The sequence below is a fragment of the Branchiostoma floridae genome, chromosome 8 (assembly GCF_000003815.2).
Source record: "Branchiostoma floridae strain S238N-H82 chromosome 8, Bfl_VNyyK, whole genome shotgun sequence".
Lineage (NCBI taxonomy): Eukaryota > Metazoa > Chordata > Leptocardii > Amphioxiformes > Branchiostomatidae > Branchiostoma > Branchiostoma floridae.
The window spans coordinates 10,358,750-10,381,014 of record NC_049986.1 but is presented as its reverse complement, the minus strand read 5'-3'; the positions used below and the strand labels follow the sequence as shown (position 1 = coordinate 10,381,014).

The 22,265-nt window shown below is 44.7% G+C and overlaps 3 protein-coding genes across 3 annotated transcripts; 2 read left to right on the top strand and 1 right to left on the bottom strand.

Moving 5' to 3' along the window:
• The first annotated feature begins 962 nt into the window (after window positions 1-962).
• Window positions 963-11,006, top strand: LOC118420943. The gene is made up of 7 exons (XM_035828038.1): window positions 963-3,724; window positions 4,451-4,634; window positions 4,805-4,970; window positions 5,515-5,632; window positions 6,124-9,335; window positions 9,621-9,768; window positions 10,288-11,006. The coding sequence occupies exons 1-7, from the start codon at window positions 2,042-2,044 to the stop codon at window positions 10,477-10,479; spliced, it is 5,703 nt and encodes a 1,900-aa protein (XP_035683931.1). The 5' UTR covers window positions 963-2,041; the 3' UTR covers window positions 10,480-11,006.
• Window positions 11,007-11,019: 13 nt separating this feature from the next.
• On the bottom strand, window positions 11,020-13,818 carry LOC118420942 (phospholipase A and acyltransferase 1-like). Its single transcript, XM_035828037.1, has 2 exons — window positions 13,175-13,818; window positions 11,020-11,363 (listed from the first exon to the last, which is right to left on the bottom strand). Exons 1-2 carry the CDS (start codon window positions 13,607-13,609, stop codon window positions 11,277-11,279), a joined length of 522 nt encoding a protein of 173 aa, XP_035683930.1. The 5' UTR covers window positions 13,610-13,818; the 3' UTR covers window positions 11,020-11,276.
• Window positions 13,819-13,966: 148 nt separating this feature from the next.
• LOC118421210 (tyrosinase-like) lies at window positions 13,967-22,140 on the top strand. The gene is made up of 6 exons (XM_035828372.1): window positions 13,967-16,656; window positions 17,390-17,658; window positions 18,110-18,653; window positions 19,747-19,920; window positions 20,562-20,713; window positions 21,215-22,140. Exons 1-6 carry the CDS (start codon window positions 16,352-16,354, stop codon window positions 21,412-21,414), a joined length of 1,644 nt encoding a protein of 547 aa, XP_035684265.1. The 5' UTR covers window positions 13,967-16,351; the 3' UTR covers window positions 21,415-22,140.
• Window positions 22,141-22,265: the final 125 nt, after the last annotated feature.

Genomic DNA, 22,265 nt, shown 5'->3' with positions numbered 1-22,265 from the left:
CCAGAGCAGACTTTTGATGAAATGAAAGAAACTTAAGGTGATGATGCCCCATCATATGACCTTCTAAAACGCTGGCATCCTGAATTCAAACATGGCCGGAAGTCTGTGGAAACAGCTCCCAGACCTGGTCATTCCTCTTCTGCCATTGATGAGGCATCTGTTGGAGGACCAACCTGGGGTGTCCTACAAAAACGGTGTCCAGAGCTACATCAAATGATGGGAGAAATGCATAACTCTGGGTGGTTCCTATGAAGAGAGAGACTAATAACTGTGCCAAGTTTCATTAATCTCCTGCTATGGGAAATGAGTCAGAGTTATTACTTATTGAACGCCCCTCGTACATATGGCATACAGACTGGCTAGAAAATGTGTACTTAATGATACACAAACTTGCTTCTACAAGACCATAGAATGCTCTTCTTTTAATGTAACTTACTTCAGAGTACTTCGTTTATTACATGTAAATTTTGAAGTTGTATTGCTGCATTAAAATATTAAACATTCGTAGTTTTTTTTTTGTTTTTGTTTTTGTTTTGCTTCGTCTTTCTTTTGAGTAGTACTTTAGGGCCTTTGTGTGTACCTGGTTGAACTATAAGTCTGTGTAACACAAACTCTGCTGTCCAGGGCTGTAACTGACCCCTTGCCGCAGTAAAGACCAATCAATTGTTAGGCGGGATGCTATAAGCGAGATTTCCGTGTTTCTTAAAAGAAAAGTTGGAATCTCTTCTGTCCAACGTCATGTGTTTATTCGACCTCACAAGAATCCTACTCAAACGTACCACCTAAAAGCGATGACGTCACGTGAAACACTACCCTTTCAAACCATTACAATAGGCTACATAATAGTCTACGAGCGGAACTGAAACCTTGCCTTCTTGGTCTAGACATAACCAAGTTCCATTCCCTGTTACCTTTTAGAACTAACATTTCATAACATTAACATAACATTTTAGAACTGAATCAGTTCTAGGTGTTCCTTTGCAGTTAAGTGACAGATATTCAAAGAAACTTAAAGCAGTGTTTTGTGCAGTTAATGCCGAAAGTGCAAACTAAGACGTGACGTCGGCATTTTGTCAAATACATCTGGGTTGAAAAACAACTCTTCCTCAGAAAAAAAGGTAAGAACTTGAGTTATGTTCTATGTTGAACACAGTGCCGTCAATAGATTCCAATAGCTAGTCAAAGTGTACCTACAGTGAACGACCAACTGTTTTCGATCATATATATGCATGTTGTTATACTTTATGATTGTTGTGTTGTTTGGTAGCACCTTTATAGTGAAGTACGTGTATCAGGTTACGGACTGGTGTCTGTCAATAGCGGTGATCAATAAGTTCGCAGCCTCACCCAGAAATAAGGTGCACAATTCGGGGCATAACTGCGAAAAAATCAAGCCTTTCATGAATGTCAACCAAGAGTCAAATTGTGATTTTTACATTGCAGACGAAACCAGGTTAGGTTTGATAACAGAAGGAAAACAAAACATGGGTAATTAAGCTGCTACCTGAGGTGTGCGGGTCAAATTGCGCTGCTGAAAGTCAGATAGACACTTCTGTCTAGTTGAAATAGGAAGGAAATCCTCATGAAACATTTTGACCATTTCTTCAAAGATTTCACGACATGAGGAACAAGATTCACACAGCTCTTATCACAGTTCACCATTGTTTTTTCTCACCACATACCTAGTACTTATTTTCAAAAGAACGTCGACTGGAAAATATACGTGACTGCGCGCATTTGACAAATTGGTGGATAGTGGAAACAGATAAAATCTGCCCCGAAATTTGAGTTTTTCACCTTAATTCTGGGTGATGCCACGAAATTGTTGATATGTACTATAAATCGTTATCCACCCGTCCACAAAAGGTATGTTTCTTATGATCTTTGAGAGTCTGATAAGTTATCAAGTTGAACAATCCTATGTACATGTAGATAGTTATGATCAAGGAAACTTGATCAAAACCTCCTTGGTAAGATTGACACCTAACGACAGTTCATTGAAATCCAGGTTATTGAATATTCACAGTGAAACATTGGGACAATGGAAGGTTCTTCGTTAAAAGTGAAAAGCGAGGAACTGCTTGTTACAAGTCTTCCCCAATTAAAAACTGCACCTGTACAGGACACTCTACCACTGAAAGGAAAGGTTCATAACGTTGGAAGTTCCGAGTCGCTGCACTACGTTAAAGAAGTGTTTTTTCTGCTCTCGCCAAGTTTCACTGTACAGGAAACGTCAACGTCAAAGGGCGTGTATCAGATTTCTTTTGTTCCCTCTGAAAAAGCAGCGAACACGTTGAGTGTGTGTAAACAGTGGTGTCGCGCTGTGGAGGTAGGAAAGCCTTACTGGCTGGAATTGTCCTCAACTCACATCTCAACAACGGAGAAAAAGTCTCCCGGAAGACTCACATCTTTACAAGTCTTAGATGTTGTCAGAGTGTCCCTTGGTTGTTTTCTACACCACGGTACGTATGTGAGCCACTGGATGGAGGAATCACACGATAGCACGCCGGATATTTCACTACACCTTGAGCACGACCTTCAGTCCTTGTCTGTGTGCTTGAAGAACAATAACAACATCGAGAAAATGGCAGTACCTTACTCAGGTTTAGACAGCTTTGTTCTCGTGTGCTCTCGCGAGAGTAGAAACACGACGCTGTTCTTTCCACTCAACATTGCGCCTCGGTGTTTCGTATCGAAGTCAACTAGGGCCGCTCAAGAAGACAGGGTCCTATCTTTCTCCACTTGTCCTCCTGACACCATCGGTTCGAGCTCAGTGTTAGCCCTTGACGTAGTTGAGAGCTCAACAGACGGGTCTGTTATAGAGGGCGCTCTTCGCAGGCTGGAAAAGGTTGGCTTTAAAATCTACTTTTCATCGACAAGAGTGATTACAGCGCCCCCTACTGACGGTAACCTAAGTAAAGCCTTCGATGACTTTTCCGTTACATATGCATGGCGCTGCGCACTTTCCAGGGGGTACAAAGTCTCCGACCGTGCCCTACCGGCTTTTCTGTCCACGTTGGACATTGCTGCAAGGAAAGACCCGATAGCGACCGCTTCTGCACTACATCAAGTGGCAGATGTATGGCTTGATGGGGACTGTTTTTGCGACTTGCAAGCGGCGTTTCAGACAGAGTTGAAAAACGCATCTACCATCGATCAAAACCACACTGAAGACCTCCCCGACCACTACGTCTACGCGAGAAAGGTGGTGGTCACGCCTACTCAAATGTTGTTTCTCAAGCCCGAGCCTATCGTCGAGAACAGGGTGGTCCGAGAATACGGCGTCGACAACTTCATCCGCGTGGCTTTCCGAGACGAGGACTTCAGCAAGCTTGCCGTTACAAACCCCAACCCCATCAGGTGCGTGACGTCACGGGTGAAGGATGTCCTAGAGAAAGGAATCAGGATTGGAGAACGACACTTCAAGTATCTTGGATCTTCCAACAGCCAGATGAGGGAGCACGGCTGTTGGATGTATGCGGCAGTGGACAAGACAACGACGTCGACGTCGGACATCCGCGGGTGGATGGGCGACCTGTCGCACGAGCGCTGCGTGGCGACGTACGTCTCACGACTGGGTCAGTTCTTCTCCTCCTCTTGGAACGCCGTCAGCGTCAGCGTCGAGGATCGGAGCGTCGAACTGATCGCCGACGTTGAGACAAGTTCAGGGACGCACACCTTCTCTGACGGCATCGGGAAAATCTCCGTCCCACTTGCCAAGAAGGTATTGTAGCTTGAGTTGATACATTTTGTTTAACGTCGACTCTCATCTTTACACCTTGTACCCTATTGCCAAGACCACCGTGTGTATAAAATTACTAATTTAAAGAGACCTACTGGTATGTGCCATACATTTCTGCCAATTTAAAATGCACGGAAAAATTCATATTCCTCATGCAATTAGACAACTATATAAGACGTAAGATGTAGAACCTGTTCTTGTAGGTACCGGTATCCGTCTCAGTCTATGAAAATAAGACTAATTTTCTTGCATAAAAATTGTGCCTTATCGCTATGAACCTTGTTAGAGCATAAATGTAAAATGAAGGTCTTTTATTCACTAACCCAGTATCAGCAATCCCTGATGCATGCACACTTTGCCATTGGGCCTTCAAACGTAAAAATGGTGTACAGTGTTTCTCTGCTCAGCACTCAGCCTTTGGGAAAGTACGTAGTAGTTGAGTACACAGACCACTATCAGTAGACTATCCACCTGCTGTAGCGATTGCACAAACGTTGTGCGGCCCAGGGCTACTGAAACTGAGATGGGCGCCGTCCGATGCACTATTTGTTGCGGGAAGGACCCTTACCTTTAATATACCTTTTAACGTAACCTTTAATGTAACTTTCAACGTAATTCTTAACGTAACTTTCAACGTAACGTCTAACATAACTTTCAGCGTAACTTTTAACATGACTTTAACGTGACTTTCAATACAACATTTTACAGGTCGCGGCAGCTCTGGGTGTTTCCCCAGTCCCTTCTGCCTTCCAAATCCGGTACGCCGGCTGTAAAGGTGTGCTGGCCCAAGACCCTACCCTGGGGAACACCGACAGGATCCAAATCCGCGGCAGCATGAAAAAGTTCGAGTCAGAACACAAAACTCTGGAAGTCACCTCAGTCACTACTCCAGGTTAGAAAACCATTTTGCCTTCCTGACAGTGTTGTTATAATTTGGCCATAAGGTCATATAATTTTTATATGGATATTGATTACCCGGCGGATAAAGGTGAACTAGTATTTGAAAGTTTTAGTGTAGATCGGATCTTTCATGTCTTCAATGCCTCCCTCCACCCTATACAGGAGTCCTGAGTTTGAACAGACAGGCCATCACGTTGCTGTCTGGTCTCAACGTGCCTGACATGGAGTTCTTGAAGCTACAAGAACGTGTTCTCAACCAGCTGGCGGAAATGCTGATCCTAGATGAGGCGGCTGTGAAGGCACTGTCGGGCGCCCGGGTCGGCATGGAGTAAGTACTAGCTACTGTCGGATTTCCAACGGTGCCCTCATCAAGGAGTGTAGCCCCAGCCAAGCTCCAATTACGTCCCATGTACTGCAGGATACCGGGTAGCATTTTTCGCAGGGTCCCGGGTTGATTTTAACTTCGAGTTTAGAAACATGGATTTTATTTGGCCCGGCTGTGCCTCAAAATAGCCTATAGCCACCGTGTGTCCCATGTAACCCCCCGCAAACAGTTAGTAAGCTACCCGGAGGAGTCCTTTGTTTCCAAATTACACCGTAGCATATACAAGAAGCCTAAGTATCGTGTACCTAAAAGTATGGGCATTGGAACACATTTAGATGTCTGATTATTTGGGGAAATCAAGTCGACAGACTGTGTTTTCAAATTGCAAAATTATAAGTACAAACAATGTTTTTGAAAATTCTGTTTGAAACCGCCGTCCGTTAACCTGATATCCCTAAATATAAAAAAAAACGAATATAGGTTATCCCGCGGATAAAGGTGAACTTGCGTTATATCGTAACGGTTATATCTTGCACTCTTCTTGCAGCATCCGAGCTCTCCATGACAGCGGAATCTCGCTGACTACTGAGCCGTTCTTCCGGTCGATGTTGTTGGCTGTTTACCGGAACCGAATGGGAGAACTTCTCCGGCGAACGAGGATAGAGGTAGCGATGTCCAGTAATTCACTTAATAGAATAACTTGTACAATTTGTCTAAAACGGGGTATACTTTTGATAGAATGGGCGATACTCAAAACAATGGCCCATTTCGCTACAAAGGATTCTGCTTGGTGGCATATCCGACGTCCACTGGCGTTTTAAAATCCTACCTTCATGTAAACAACACTAACTGCCTCTGTTTTAAACCAATTTTGACTGTGGAAACTTGGTAAGAATAGCAATTAACTATAGTCTGCTTCACTCTAGTTATTTTCTTAAACATGCCCCCCCCCCCCCAAAAAAAAACGTCAACGCCTGCCGGTATAGTTTTTTTCATTTTCTATTCGGTCCAAAATCCGGTCCACGGATTTTTTTCAGGTCCGGTCCAACAACAAAAAAAACGGTTTTGTACCGGTACACCGTTTTGGTACTCACCCCAAGTTGCTACCATACATTGTACCAAATACAATTGTCGTGCAATAAAGTTTATCTTTCAGATACCTGCTGGAGAGGGACGAATCATGATGGGGACAATGGACGAGACTGGAAAGTTACAGTACGGACAGGTTTTCATCCAGTACTCAAGGGAAGTAGATAAACCACAGGCTGACAAAGTCGTCCACCAAGGTCAGGTCACCGTCACCAAAAATCCCTGTTTCCACCCCGGGGACATGCGCAAGTTCACTGCCGTGGACGTGCCGGAGCTCCGACACATGGTGGACTGCATCGTCTTCCCGTCGCGAGGACCCCGCCCCCACCCCGATGAGATGTCCGGGTCGGACCTGGACGGCGACATGTACTTCGTGACGTGGAGAGAGGGTCTCATCCTACCGCGAGAGAACAGACCAGCCATGGACTTCACTGCGCAACCGAAGCGAGTTCTCCACCGCCCCGTCCAAGAATCAGACATGATAGAGTTCTTCGCGGAGTACATCGGAAGCAATCAGCTCGGCCTAATTGCCAACGCCCATCTCGTTCACGCAGACAAGGAGGATCAAGGCATCTTCTCCCAGAAGTGTATCGACCTAGCCCAGCTCCACTCAGATGCAGTAGACGCGCCGAAGACTGGTCAGTGTCCGGAATTGAAGGGAGATCTCAGACCCGAAGTGTATCCAGACTTCATGATGAAATCGGACAAGCCACAGTATCGGTCTGAGAGGATTATAGGGAGGCTGTTTCGAAAGTGTCAGGAACTGGACAGTGCTAACCAACGTTCCGGCACTGACGATATCGTGTACCATACTAGTGGCATAGACCACGACTTAGTCCGCGAGGGTTTCGATTCCTATATCGAAGATGCACAGACGCAACTCAACATCTACAACAACATGATGATGTCCATCATGTCTCTGTATGGCATAACCAGTGAGGGTGAAGTGGTGTCAGGTTGCATTCTGAAAGTCAAACAGCGACTGGGTCTCCTGAAGAACGAACGTTTCGAGGTCACCGAATACGTCAGGGCGAGGTTCAAGACACTCTGGAGGAAGACTCGTGCCGAGTTCTTCAAGCAGTTCGACGTGGAAGAGTTATCAGAAGAGAGACGTAAGGAAGAACAACTGAAGAGGGCCTCAGCTTGGTACATGGTGACCTATTCTGATGCCTATGACGAAAAGCCTCACGATCCCTCGCCCAAACTTCTCAGCTTTCCCTGGGTGGTATATGACGTCCTGGCGAGTTTGAAGAAGATTGCACGTGGAAGAGGTTTGGAACCAGGACAAGCTTCAGAAGAAGATACAAACAAGGCCCTGATCTCGATATCCAAGAGCCTACGGGGACACTTGGATCTACAGCTTACACGAATCACTGGGGCTCAGACGAGACAAACGGAGCTTTTTCGAAAGATACAGAAGGCTGTTGAAGGAGTGGTGGGCGGTGTCAAGCTCGTGCTCATAGGCCCTGGTCTGACGGGGATTTGTGATGACGACTCAACAGTTGAGATCTTTGTCTCTGAAGACAGGGGAGTAGACAGTAATCTCAGCTCTGATGGCCGACAAATACTACCGTTAATCTGCAGCGCCATAAAGACTAGTGTCAAGGAAGCAACGCATGTGAAAGCGGGAAAGGGGTTCACGCTTTTGTTCAAAGAAGACTCAGGAGCGAAGGCGACAGTGAGCCTCACATCCTCGCTACACGACCTTAGGAGGTCGGCATACATCAAACTCCACACAGCCCGACGCCCGGACCTACTGGCGGTGTTGCACGTTTTGATGGACTGGTCCCGAAAGTTTCACATCTGCGGAAGGGGTAGAGATGACGTCATTCCGGAAGAGATTCTCACTCTGTTGTTTCTGGGCTTCGCAGAAACCCACGACTTCATCGCGAAGCTCCGAGATCCCGACATCCAGACCGAGTGTGAGGCGATCGTCAGAGGCAAACAGTCAAAAACACCAGCGAGTATCCAAAGCTTAGATGATGGAGTTGTGCTACTGAAGTTCTTTGAGCATTTCAGCTCCATCTCAAAGAGAGAGTTGCTGATGGTGCCGGATCCGTCGATGAAGGAACATCGACGGCCGTTGGTTGATCACATCTCCCGAGACAAAGAGAAGAAGCTGCGAGACAACATGCTGCACGCCTATCACCATGTTGCACAGGCTATCGGGGTGTTCGGCCTCCTCGGCAGGCAGATGACAGCACCGGGGCACCTGGTTCTCAACTTGTGTCGAGAAAGTCTCGGTTTTGTTCTGCATGCGGAAGACTTTAACGCTACTCGCCTGTCGGATTTGACCGGAGCCCAGGTCGCCATCAGGCGCCGCATGTTCCGTGACGTCATCGGCTTCATCCTAGAGGCGTGGGGCGATCAGGACGCTCTCAGGCGGGTGGAGGAAGAAGTCAAACAGTTGGAGGTAAGATCAAAGCACCCTGTGCCTTTGGCTGTCGGGAGACAGCCGTCCGTTCAAGAGGGCCGTTGTATTGTGTTCGAAGGCTTCAAATCGAAACAGGATAATATCCAACTCAGGTCGTACGACGGACAAAGAAATCCTGAACATGATGACAAGACGCTAGAATCCCCTTACCTGCTGGACGGTCCTCAGATCACTACACAGACGGGGGACGGTGCCGACTTCGAGCTGTTCCTTCAAATGTTACGGCGGCAAGGTCAGTGTATAAGTGATGAATACGATGAAGCAAAACACGGCCAACTTAGGGCGACCTTTCGTTACGGCAACGTCTACGTGTACAACACGTCGCACTTGCCGAAAACGATGACCGTAGAACAATTCGAACAGGATGTAGAGCACGGGCACCTGGCTATTGATGCTTACCTTAGCAGAGTGCGTGGTAAGAGGAGGGGCCGACGGCGTGGTAATGCCTCGACACCGTCTGTAGATCCCCACATGCAGCACTCTTTCATCCCGTGTACGGCTACCGAGAACGTCCTGCCGAAATTCCTGGAAACCTTCAACTTTGAAGAGTTTTCCTGCACAGAGAAGTACAACGTGTCCTTCAAGCTAGACAGAGGTACCAAAGGAGCCCTCATTTTAGACAAGGCTTTCAACTTTGTTGAACTCCGCTTACCTGACGTGACGTGGATGGCTCTGGACCTCAAGCGACGTCCACGCGATCCGACGAGCGACGACCATCCGTCCGGGACTGACATTCGCCTCAAAATTCAGTCGCGGCGCGCTCTGAGGGGAGAGAGTGTGGAGAAGAACGAAACGTACAAGAAGTTCTTGGACCCAGATGTCAAAGTGTTGGTACAGGTGCACAGGTACGTTCGATCTGTTCTTCTAAAAATCAACCTTGTAAATAGCCATACATGTAGTGCTCAAGTTCGTTGTTGCAAATCTTGCAGTTGTATTTCCGAACATAATGTCATCAGGGTGGTAGCGCATATAGACTAATGGACTTCCCTTGTGCACAACTAGTAATGTGTCTGTAGTCGTTCGACAATTCTAATATTAACGACAAGTGAGATTTAATAGATATTGTTACGAACATACAGAAACCCAGGAAGCCACAATTTCTTATCATGTTTTGTCTCTTGTTATTTCAGCTATGACTTTCAATGTCGTGATGGGGTAACGACTCTCCAGATCCACCCTCACTACCAGGGTAATGTCCCCTTTGTCCGGAGAAGGGTCATCCGACGGTTCCGGGCAGCTGACGATGTCCAGCACAGCCGCTTTCGGACAGATGTGGAGGTAAAGTAGCCTCCTTGGTAGACTTCGCGCTGGTTCGCGATTTTCAACGTTGGCTAGGGTCTCTTATGCCGGGAAAGGGAGTTTAACGAGGAAGGAGTTTCGCCCCGCCCCGCACACTGCATTCGGTTACACTGCATTCAAGTAAGTAGCTTCTTTTCAGAAAGTATGTTATTTAGACAAAATTACGTTTCAACGGCAAGGCCATAGCAGGCTCTCTGGGGCCTTTTTTGGCTCATAATACACTTTTGCTGGCCATTTCTATTTGTACTCGGTCGCTGATTGCGGGCCTTTTCTGACTGCCGGCCCCCAGGAGAACAAATAGAAATGGCCAGCAAAAGTGTATTATGACCCCAAAAAAGACCCAAGAGAGCCTGCTATGGAGGCTAGGCACGGACCTCTATTTGTGAGTACCTGATCTGATAAATGACAGCGGATTTGTCTTCTTTGTCTCAATATCGTTGTAGTTTAACCTCTACGTTTACTACAAACCGTACCTCTCCGTGTTTCAACATGCTCTAGGTGCGTCTAACCGAAGTGTGGGAGTACTCCCGACCTGACGACAGCGGACGGTTCACCCGAGTCATCCCCGGGCGGCAGGAGGTCACAGTCATCCCGCCTCTGCCCGACTGGACCGGGCCCGGGGACGTCGAGGCCTTCGCACGGGAATACTGGCACTTTTGCCTTGAACTTGGCGACACCTTATATAGATAATAATTTGTTGCAAATTTTTGCCCGAGGGCTAATTACAGTTAACATGAAGGGGACAAACAGTGTAGAACAGTATAGAATATGTCAACTCTAGTCTAAAAGCTAACTCTGAATTGTAACTTGTTGGGTTTGACTTTTTCTGAGACAGTACGACCCTATACCTTCGCCAACTAATAATGCAAAACTATGGAAAGAATTATCTAATTTGCATACAACGTTACCTTTAATGTTCAATTCCACTTCATTTGCGTATGTCGCAAATACGAAGTTCCTATCAATTAGGAACTGTACCCTAATTTGCATATGTCACAAGTTTGAAGTCCGTGTGAATCAAGCACCAACTATTTGCATTGCAGCATATTGCACAGTGTCTATATTAAAGTAGTGACTTTTGCTATGTGTATGAATACCCAGTCTATTCATTAAGACATAACATATTATCTGTCATCATGCATTTGCACTGGCATCCCGACCAAGCTCCAAAGTCACAAATTTTTCCCGGTGTTTTCACGGCGTCTATTTATCGCCGGGTCCCTATCCCTGGTTCCTTTTAAGTACGAGTTTAACAACTTCGGGGGCACGACCGTGACCAAAAGTAGCCCGGTATCCCCAAGGTGTCATATGGTGTCACCCTCGGATTTCTAAATTGAAATAGCCCATAAACTATATCCGGGGGCAGATTTTTTTTTTCAAATTATGACCGTAGTAATACCGATCCGTTCATTCCTAGTTCAGAAATAGTCCTAAACTGTGCGTTTCTGTCGAGTTATGTTTTATATAGATATTATTGTTCGTGAGCATCACCGCCTGCCGAAGAACATACTGAGGAGGAATCCTATAATGAGACCACCAGTCACCCCGCCTACTGCCGCCACGGCGTTGTTAGCCTGGAATTGAAAAAGAGGACAAAATATTAAACATGGCTTGAAAATTCATATGCGCTAAATTCATATGCGCTACTGTAAATGCAGACATCTTCACAGTGGTTTTATTTTCGCGGTTTTCACGAGGCAGTCTTACCGCGAACTTAAACCCAACGCGAACATTTTTCCATTACAGTATGTGACTACAGTGTATAGCACTGCCGCGAACAATCCACTTTCCCGCTAGCTAACGCGACAAACGCATGATAAAAAATCTGATTGAACATAAATGCATTTACAGTAAGGGGAGGGACCAGCGTTTGATTTGTGCAGTCGATTGCATCGTGCATACCATCGACCTGAATATTATTTAGTTTTTAATATTTATTCCTGGGCCAACTTTAGTCATACTAAAAGGTCAAGTCTTCTGATGGGAGGCCTCGAGGACAGAAGCATTTAAATTTTAAAAATTGGCAAACAATTTTGACCCAGGTCTTGTCATGTTTAGAACTGAAGTTAGCCCCTGAATGACAGCTCCCGGACAGGACTGGTACAATAGGACAGGAGGTGAAATCCTTGTGTTATTGGAATCATCCGCATGGTTGTAGCTCGTTAAAACACGGGAGATGACCTCCCATTTTTAAACCAAAACAAACCCGACAAATCCAGCTTTGCAGTGGGGTAAAGACATGAGGTTTGCAAATGTATGTAGATGTGCACGGGATTGGGTAATCTTTTTACTTGCACCTTGCAGCAGTTTTGCGGTCCCCAGAAAATGGCATCCATATCATCGTGTCAACCACAGCTGCGAGCATCGTGACATCCGGATATCCCATTAATTGGGACTTCCGGCAATAGGGCGTTCGCGTGACCACGTATATACGCGATACGGAAACATCGGATGTTCATCCAAATGATATGACACGTATTCCACTCTACGAACAATATTAATACACCGGCAACGCTTACGTTGACTTTGAGTGGACCGGTAAATTAGAATAGCTCGCTATGTAACGTTATATGTCTCATGGGAAACAAGTGCTTTAAAAAAAGCTGTACCTTGCCGGGTAGTAGGGATTTCGTCAGGAAAAGGTACCTCGGCGCTTCACCAGTGTTCATCAGTTAACATTGGGATCACATCAAAATAATCAGAGACAACCACAGAGTTCCACATGTCGCCCCCCTCCCACCCCAATTCCTGTACGGGAAAGCTTTAGTGACTTCTCCAGCTGCCAATCCAGTCTCAAATCTATTTTTCACACAATACAAACTCTATCAAGGACATTCATAGTCACAAATGGCTTTAAAATGTACTTACCTGGCTACTAGTCCCGAAGTTTGCGGCTATTTTTTTGTTTCATGTTGTTGCAATGTACAAAGAGCGACACCTAGCAACTTCAGTATGAAATGCAGCAAAAATCCCCAAGTGTAGGGAAATTTACCTCATTAACATAATCTATGTCAGATAAATTATTGGCACAATAAACCGGTATTGTAAAACTTTTTGACCCACAATGAGTATGCATTATTCTTTATTACAAAATAAATTCCTTCTGATGCAATTTTTGATATATCTTTATGATAAACATGGGTTAAAGCGTAGATTTATTTACGCTGGACCACATACGTCTAAAATACAGTTTTAATACTGGCCTGCAATGTACCCTTGTCTAACTAAGCCATAAAATTGGGCAAAGAGAAAAGGGCCTTTTGAAGGGCCTTTGGAAGGGCTGGGTTAACATTGAACCATTGATTGAACCATTGATTGAACCATTGATTGAACCATGTAAAGATCGGGCCTCATTACCTTGCCCGGCAAGGTAAAAATACAATACCTGATCACTGAATCCTCCAGAACGCCCATATCGGGAAGCGGTGACGAAATGTTCACAGTTCCTCCCCACCACATCGTACCGCATCTCCTGCCCTACACACGACACCGCCATGGCCACGATCTCATCCGGCTCTAGCGGCTCGTGTTTAGCGTCCCATTTATTGTTCACCCTGCATCGGTCATTCCGCGCGACCTCCCGGAGATGTTGTCGGCGCACCAGCGCTGTCTCCCCGAGGACGCTTGCGGAGGATGCCGATGAACTGAGGCTGGGTTTGGAGTCGGGTTTAGTGTTGTCCTCTAGCCCGGTGAGGTGGACCACATCACCCTGGCCGATGTAGACGCACCAGTGGTAGTATGTCGTCCGGTCGATCTCGATCAGATCTCCGCGTTCGCAGTGCTCGAGGAGCTGGTGCCAAAACATCCATCGTCCTCCCATAATTAAATGATGACCTGTCGTGCTACTGACCTACGTATAGGGGGCGCTGCTGTGACGTAATATGCAATGCGCAATGCGCTGGCTATGTAATACACTTTATATGTTACAACTAGCGCGTGTCACAGTACACAGGAATATGTACGTTTCCAAAAGAACGTTTCTTTCGAATTGAAAGCTTTCGAATGTGTAACGTGGCCAACCATATAGCTAAAGGTGGGCGTTTGTAATTGTACGTGTCAACTTACGTCAAAATTGCTATCGGGTTTTAATGTGTCTTAACTTCTTGCTAAATGAATATCTAATATGTATAATGTAAATTTTTTTATAAAGAGTCAGTCTGTTTATATCATTCAGCGAAGGTATGAGGTTAACGTTACATAAGTCTGGTTTTTACAATACTCTATATGCGAGTTGTCGAGATAAACGGGACCTATGTTCAGTGAGTCTGTTTCTGATGTTACCTTTTCTATTGAAACAGAAATGGGGGAAGCATGTTGGAAAATGATTCTTTTTCATCACGCAGATGTCATACCGAAAGTCCCTTGTTACCTGTGGACCAAAAAGGTTGTCTTACTAGTAGTTATGTCTTGTATCGGTCGCGGTAACCGGAATAAACATAAGAATTTTTCCTAGGCCTAACAGATGAAGGAAATAAAATAAAATAAAATAGAAAAGAAAAGAAAATCTGACAGAGACGTTTTGTAACTGATTCGTACCACTAGAGTGACGTCACTGATGGACGATGCCACCTTACAGGAGGGGTGTTCTTCATATACAATTATGATGGCTTTTTACCAGTCACTCTTTCACATCAAAGTGGGACAACACGTGAGAGATATCCACCCACACATACTGCTAGAATAACTCTCCGTGAACACATCCCACAGTCTCTTGTGACCTTTGTGTTCTGAGAGAGAAGGCAGCCCTACGACTACACTGTCAGGTAAGGACTTTTGACGATGTGTACTCTATACTTGACTTTATCTAGATCCACAGTCAGATAGACATTTCTGTCAGCTATTCTTCTTGTTGTCCTATGCATGAAGTACATTAATACAATACCACATGGCAGACAGGGAAGCTACAAAACAATCACACTAAAACATATATGTCATTTAGTAAACAGGTGTCTATTGCTACAGGGCTAGCTAGTAGGTTAAGTTATACCAGTAAAAATGCCCGGCGTGCGCTAATGAACTGGACGGGTGGGGAACACTTCCAGCACCGTGGAGATGGCGGCGAGCTCCCGATGGTATGGTTACCAGGCTCGAAGTCCAGAAGATACTAAAACATTGACAACCCTGTGCTGTACCTTTGGGGCACATTTTCTACAAACATACTGACCTCAGATGCTGTGCTTAGAAATGCAAAAAATTGACGGTTTTTTGACAGAGTTGGCCATGAAATGTAGAACTTGCAATTTTGTATGTTAGCGATATGGGAAGACAGAGGCGCACAAACTATAGAAATATGATCATTTTTTACCTACATAAGCTGGATTATCCTATAAAAACCAGATCAGTTTGCATGAAAGCTGTCACAGTGTATTCTGTAAATTCTCACTAAATTCCTTATATGTGTGCCCATGTTTGTGACATTCTGGCAGGACTGAAAGTAGCCTGCCATTTCGGCTCTCCATGGAATGAGATCAGAGTGGAGTGTTTCGAATAACGTTGGAATGCCGTATAATGCGGCAAAGATCACACGTTTTTGCCAGATTTTAGGAATACACATTTTTTTGTCCATCCTCGACCTTTATGATCAAATTTTCCTCTCCAATTTTATTGCACATACCGATCTATCTCTTTTAAGCATTGAACTTTTAAATATGTATGGTCACATGAATAATGCTGTTTCGGAGACATTAATGTGTAAAGTTTGATGAGTCAGTCAGTTGTTAGTAGACACTTGAAGTCTGTGAATTTGTTGCATAATTCAGCCCGTTTTGGGGGCTGCGAAGCACATCTTTTTAATGAAATATCATTATTATTATATATTATTAGCCAGAAATCTTTCTAATTCAGAATGTTAGTCCTTTCCCTTGTTCTAGTAGTAAAGTGTATCTTTAACTTTTTCGAAAGAAAAGGGCAGGTATATCTGTAATCAGTGAATCCGGGATAGTTATCTACCAAGCGCTAGGTTTTTGTATTATTTTCGATATGATTTAAATCATCGTAGTAAAAAAGCTTTAGAAAGCTTTTTATTACGTTATTTAGCTACCTATTTTACAGAACACTTAAACGGCATTTGTAATTTGTTGTTATCATCTTTATTAGGTGACCGAGTGACTCCCGACGAAAATCAGATATACGGAGAAGTGTCGTGGGAATATATTCAGATTAGATACGTACTAGTATCATATTTCCGTGTTCTACGCGTATTTATGATAAATAACAAAAACAAATTTACGGGTTGGTCGGCTTTTTTTTTGCACATCTAAATTTCTGTCAAAAGTTGCATTAAGTTCGCAATTTCTGTTCCGACCCATCTGTTTGTTTTTTTGTAAACTTTTTTTTTTCGTTACGTATACCTTTACAAATAAAGACATCAGACATCGTTGTCCCTCGTGTGGACAGCACAAAGCCATTAGTTTGAAAATAGCGTCGAAACTTCTTTTTTTTATTACCGCCTGACATTATCACCTTTTTCGCGCTTTTTTTCCCTAGGGCAATACGTTTAAATACGAGATCAGTAGGTGGTACAAACGTGGACGGGGTGAGTTCGAGTCGGGGCTACCTCACCATGAAAGCCATCGCCCTGCTGATCGTTTTGGCGGAGTGTTTCAGGCGGGGTGACTCGCAGTTCCCGCGCGTGTGCACCAACGATGCCGCCCTGGACCGCAAGGAGTGCTGCCCGGTCCCGCCGGGGTTTACCGAGCCTTGCGGCGGAACCGGGCGGGGCCACTGCGCAGACATCCCCGACCTAGTCGTGGAAGACGTCCATTGGAAGGACGCATACCACGTAGACGACCGTCGCCACTGGCCGACTGTCTTCTTCAACAGGACCTGTTTGTGCGAGGGCAACTTCAGTGGATACGACTGTACAAGGTACACCTTATTATACTACTCTGTCTATAATCAGCAATGATCGAATAAACCTTCTTCGCAATCTACAGAACCTAGTAGGTCCCACCCTTGATTTTGACAGTCTACCTGAACAAACCCGTACTTATCTGGCAAGGCTTACGTCCCAATTAAAAAAGGGGGGGGGGGGCTGCGTATGACGGGCAGTTAACAAGCGTTTTTTTTGGAGGGGGGGGGGCACCCTATGTAGCTCCATGGGGCACCTTGTGGGGTATTATTGGGCCCGGTGGGTTGAATTTAAGTCGGACTTCAAATGTTCCCGGGACCCAGTAACAAATCCGACAATCCACCGTGACAATTCTGTGGTTATGGAGTCCAGCCGGGGCTACATCCCTGACGTACACCGCAATGGGGACCTATAAAGAGGTTTACATTTCTTGTCTTATAAAAGTAACAGTAAAAGTTTAGATCTACCCCAATTAACCAACATATATTGTAGACACCAAACGTTTTTAATCATCTAAACTGTACCGTCTACTAAAGCATTCATTTTACAACTCTATAAAAATATGACTTTGTTATACTACATGTGTCTTGACTACTCAACCTAAATGTTGTGATTCATTTGTCATTGTTAATATAATTGTATTTGTCAGCTGTAGTTTTTATTTCTAGAGGTGATATTTGGTTTATAGCTATTTGCTACAATGCATCACTTCTGTGTCATGTATATACTTTTGTTTACCAATACAAAAAGGTGCAGTTGGGGATACCGCGGGCCCAGCTGTGAAACCAAACAGCAGCCGACAGTGCGCAGAAACATCCGGGACATCAGCACTAAGGAGAGGGCCAAGTTCCGCCGCTACATGGACCGCGCCAAGAACACTGTCAGCGATTTCGTCTTCGCCCTGGAGTTTAAAGAAAACATCAAGGGAAGTCAAGACTTCGCCAATATTTCAGTGTATGACTACTTCGTGGCTGTGCATTACTACGCCAGTCGTGAAACCTTGCCACCGTCCAGTACAGGTATGCAACGATAGTAGACCTTTATTCGCCGTGTACCTATATTCGGCTCTCTAGAATACAGGGTATTGAGGGGATATGCTAAATGCAATATTGGTAATTTTCCACAGGATTGAAAACTTGAGAGACTCAAGCGTTCAGAACACTGTCTAAAGGCAAAGCATTCAAATACGACCAAATCTATCAAATACGAAGAAATATCAAATCATTTACCACAATTTGCAATACGAAAACACAGTACACTCATTTTACTGACTAAGAATAAAAAATGACCAGTTCAAACGATATTGAATTAACGGGTATAACAACATTCGTTATTCTTTACCTCCGTAAAAAAATAGGCATCATAATCACTTTGTGTGTTTGTTGATTTGTTTGTTGGTGTACAGTCCGTAAAATAATAAACCACAAAACATAGTGTACTTGTGGGCCATCGTAATATCAAACCTCACAGGTATCTGTGTTGAGGAGAAAGACTGTTCCCTGGACTTCGCACACGAGGGTGCGGGTTTCCCTACTTGGCACCGCGCCTTCCTACTAGAGGCCGAGCGGGCCCTGCAGGAGGTTAACGGTGACCCCGACTGGACCCTACCGTACTGGGACTGGAGCGCGGCCGAGCAGCACCAGTGCGACATCTGCACCAACGAGTACGTCGGCACCAACGACGAGCACGGCAACCTGGACTCGGAGTCAATCTTCGCCACCTGGCGGACCATCTGTGAACACCAGGTTCCGTTCTACAACGACACCCATACGAACCACACCAGACCGTGCGACGTGACCAAGCCTACCGGGCGGTTGAAGAGAAACCCCGGACACCAGGACCCGAATAGGTTCGGGCCGTCAATGACTCGCCTGCCCCTGGCGACCGAGGTGGACTTCGCCCTGCGCTTCCCCGTGTTCGACACGCCCCCTTACAGCAGGACCTCGAACTGCAGCTTCCGGAACCTCCTGGACGGATTCGCAGACACCAGCACCGGCAAGTACCGGGGAGACATGTGAGCAAAATTAGTCCTACTTTTTTGTCAACCTGAGACGTGAAGAAAACACGTCTGTGTAACTGTGTTGAAATAATCCAGATAAGACATGTTTACAATGGTTTAGGTGAGAAATGCCTTCATTTTTTACATATTACCCACAATGCATCACATTGTGCATGCGCATTTGAAACCGTGAACAGGAATACTTCAAGAACTGCTGCATTAAATGGATTGATTTCATATTTTGTGTTTTTGTATAGGTAGTAAAAAAAAATATGCAAATGATTAGATTTTGTGCCCCCTGGCCTGGGGGCTTTTTCTTGGTACTACAGTGGAACTTTCGGTTTTAATATCTCGCGTTTTGGACAAGCTATATTCACGATTTATAAATCTTGTGCACGAGATCAGGAAGAAGTGACGTAGGAGTTTGGCCCCTTGGCCTTTTGAGTCAGAATGAACACGTTGGGTCTGAGCTTACCCATTAGGGTCAAAATTTGTGAAATTTGTTCATTTAACTTGACGTGCGAGAAGATGTGAGCTGTTGGGTCCTTCGGGTTGAATCAGGAGAAATTTGGGGTCAAAGGTGAGGTTTCTTCCATATATTGAGCTGGTTGACACTGTTTTCTTTGAATGTTTATAAAGATGACCCTTGTGACTTTCTGATGGAGAAGAGATTTTAAGATTGATACTAGGGTTAGTTGCCACTTTTTATGAAGCCTTATTTCAGTGTATTTTAAAATGATATTCCATGGATAAGTCTAACAGTGGCAGGGCTCGAAATACTACCAGCATATGCAGCTTAGTGCAGGTAAGATTAATGCTATGCAGGTATATCTTATGCCTACCTGCTCCTAACTTGCAATGATCCATGTACTGGGTTTATGTATACATGTTTCACAATAAGGAATTTTACAAGCTGCATAGTTACCACCTATGAAGTTTAAGATAGATAATAGCAATGGTGTCTGAACAGATTTTTAGTAAGATCTAAATTCTGAGAGGTGCAGGTAAAAGTTGTCTGGTGCAGGTAATTTCCAGTGTTATACCTTCACCTGCGCAGGTATACAGAAAAGGGTATTCAGAGCCCAATGTGGTATATGCCCATGTCCAGAACACACGAAGATGGTACTCTTGTTCCCGGAGCTCACACCCTGCACAACCACGTGCACCTCTACCTGAACGGCACGATGTCGACCGGTGTCATCACCGCAGCCAACGATCCCATCTTCCTCCTGCACCACTCCAACGTGGACCGCCTGTTCGAGACGTGGATCCGCCGGCACGGGTGAGTATCTTGTGCACAAGTAGTGAATGATGTTGGGCGTCTATCGTCTTCAACTGTGTTTGTTTATCACGTCGTAAGAGGAAGTCCCTTTCTTATTCCTTAGGCTGACGTCACATTTCCAAACCGGGGCCCAGCCGGGCTGTTTGTATATATGTAAATAATATATACACAAATAACGCCCACGACTATTCTCTCGGCTCAACCGGTGAACGTTTTACTAATTGGCTGATTGATTGTTTTGTTGATTGGTTGGTTGGTTGGTTGGTTGATACATGGTTTGCTGATTATTGACTATCCAAATAAAACTTCTGACAAGGCTCAGCTGGAGAACGATTACTTAATGATTGGTTGATTATTGATTGATTGATAAAACAGACGCTTGAGTATGATTGGTTGGTTGGTTGGTTGGTTGATTGATGATCCAGGACCCCTAGACTAACTTGGCTCAGTCTGTGAAAGTTCAATTGATTGATTGATTGATTAAATGATTGATTGATTGAGCGATTGATTGATTGGTTATTAATGTTCCAGGACCGCTGACTCGGCTCCGCGGGTGAAAGTTTCATTAGTTGGTTGATTGATCGATTGATTGGTTGATTGATTAATTGGTTGATTGATTGATTGATTGATTGATGTCCCAGGACTGCTGACTCGGCCCAGCCGGAGAGAGGTGCCCCGCCCGGCCATAACCGCCATGAGTACATGGTGCCGTTCTTCCCGCCATACAGCCACGCCGACATGTTCAAACCGTCCACGGAGTTAGGCTACGACTACCAAGAGCTTCACGGCCAAGGTTCGAGGCAAACTCCTTGTTTGATAGATTTAGATTCACCGGACTTACTGAATAACGTTTGGCATGTCCTCTGGATGACTACAGACGTGATTGTTAAACTTAATTGAACAATAACGTTAGTGTCACGTGAGCAAAGGTCTAAGGTGGTTGGAAGTTGGTATCGTCACCCGTCTTTCACGTTATTGATATTCATGTTCCTGTCGTGCTGATAGTATTTTGAAAAGGCCAAAGGTGGTTGGAAGTTGGCATCGTCACCCGCGTCTTTCACTCTATTGATATAAGGATATCCATCTTCCTCCCGTGCAAATAGTTTTCAAAGGTCTAAGGTGGTTGGAAGTTGGTATCGTCACCCGTCTTTCATGCTATTGATATTCATATTCCTGCCACACTTTTTTTAAAGGTAAAAGGTGATTGGAAGTTGGTAGCTTCTCCAGTCTTTCTTGCTAACTATTCTCATGTTCCTCCCGTGTTAATACTAACATCTTTGTCCGTCCTTTGCAGGAAAGCACAAAGAGAGTGACATGGGAGAATGCAGCGCAGCATGGCCAGGGAGGCTTGAGTTTTGGGGATCCGCCGGCGTCCTCCTGTTTTTTGTAGTTGTTTGTTTGCTAACTACAGCGTGTTCGAGGCTTACTTCTCCTAAAACACGGGGCCCCGTGCAACCGGCTTTATCACAACCCCTCCTAGAGGACGTAAGGTGACGGTCTAAACACAAAACCTTTAGAAAAGGGCTGCGTACCTAAACATAACAAGTACGTATGCAGATCTGTACCTGTCCTTGAACAGAACTTCCTGCCTGAGATTTGATGTGTAGTATAATTTTAGTTACGCTGTCCCTAGCTGACACTTTGGTCAGGTTTGGTGTCCGCCTGCGGCCATGAAGTTAAGAAATAAAAATTTAAACATACTTATTTCAAAGATTTCCCCAATTTCAAATTTTACTGCATTTTAGCCTTTTTCAGAGCTAAGTTTTCGTCTTTGTGGTAAGATTCACATAGAATAAGCATGACTTAGTGTACATTGTTCATATGGGTACAATGAAGAACCGGTATTTCGGACCTGTACCGAATCGATTTTCACGGTATAGTACCGGAATGTTTCCTTGTTGAAAACCAAGTATTAAGTTGCATAATCACATACAAATCAAGGCTGTCTTAACAGGAACAATCACATAGATGCAGAGTAGGAAAGTGTATCTTATTATGTGTATCTCTATTTACTAAGTATAAGGACATGCCCAACATAAAAAATAAACAAAAAAACATCCGTTCCTCATTCAAAGTTGTTCAGAAAAACACATCCTGGAGTTCCTGACTTTAAATAATGGTGAAAGGGGTAAAAATACGTTTTAAGCCTCATACGAAAAATAAGGTACACAACTAAATTTTGTGTACATGATTATATAGTATGAAATTTAAAGCCATTGTAGCTATTAGAGAATACAGGTAAACTAACCTGCTAAACTGTATGTGCTTCTCAGCACTCTGCTGGGGCACCAATGCCGGATCCTCAGTCAGTCTCCGCCCTTCCTCAACGTTTCGTCCCCTTTGCT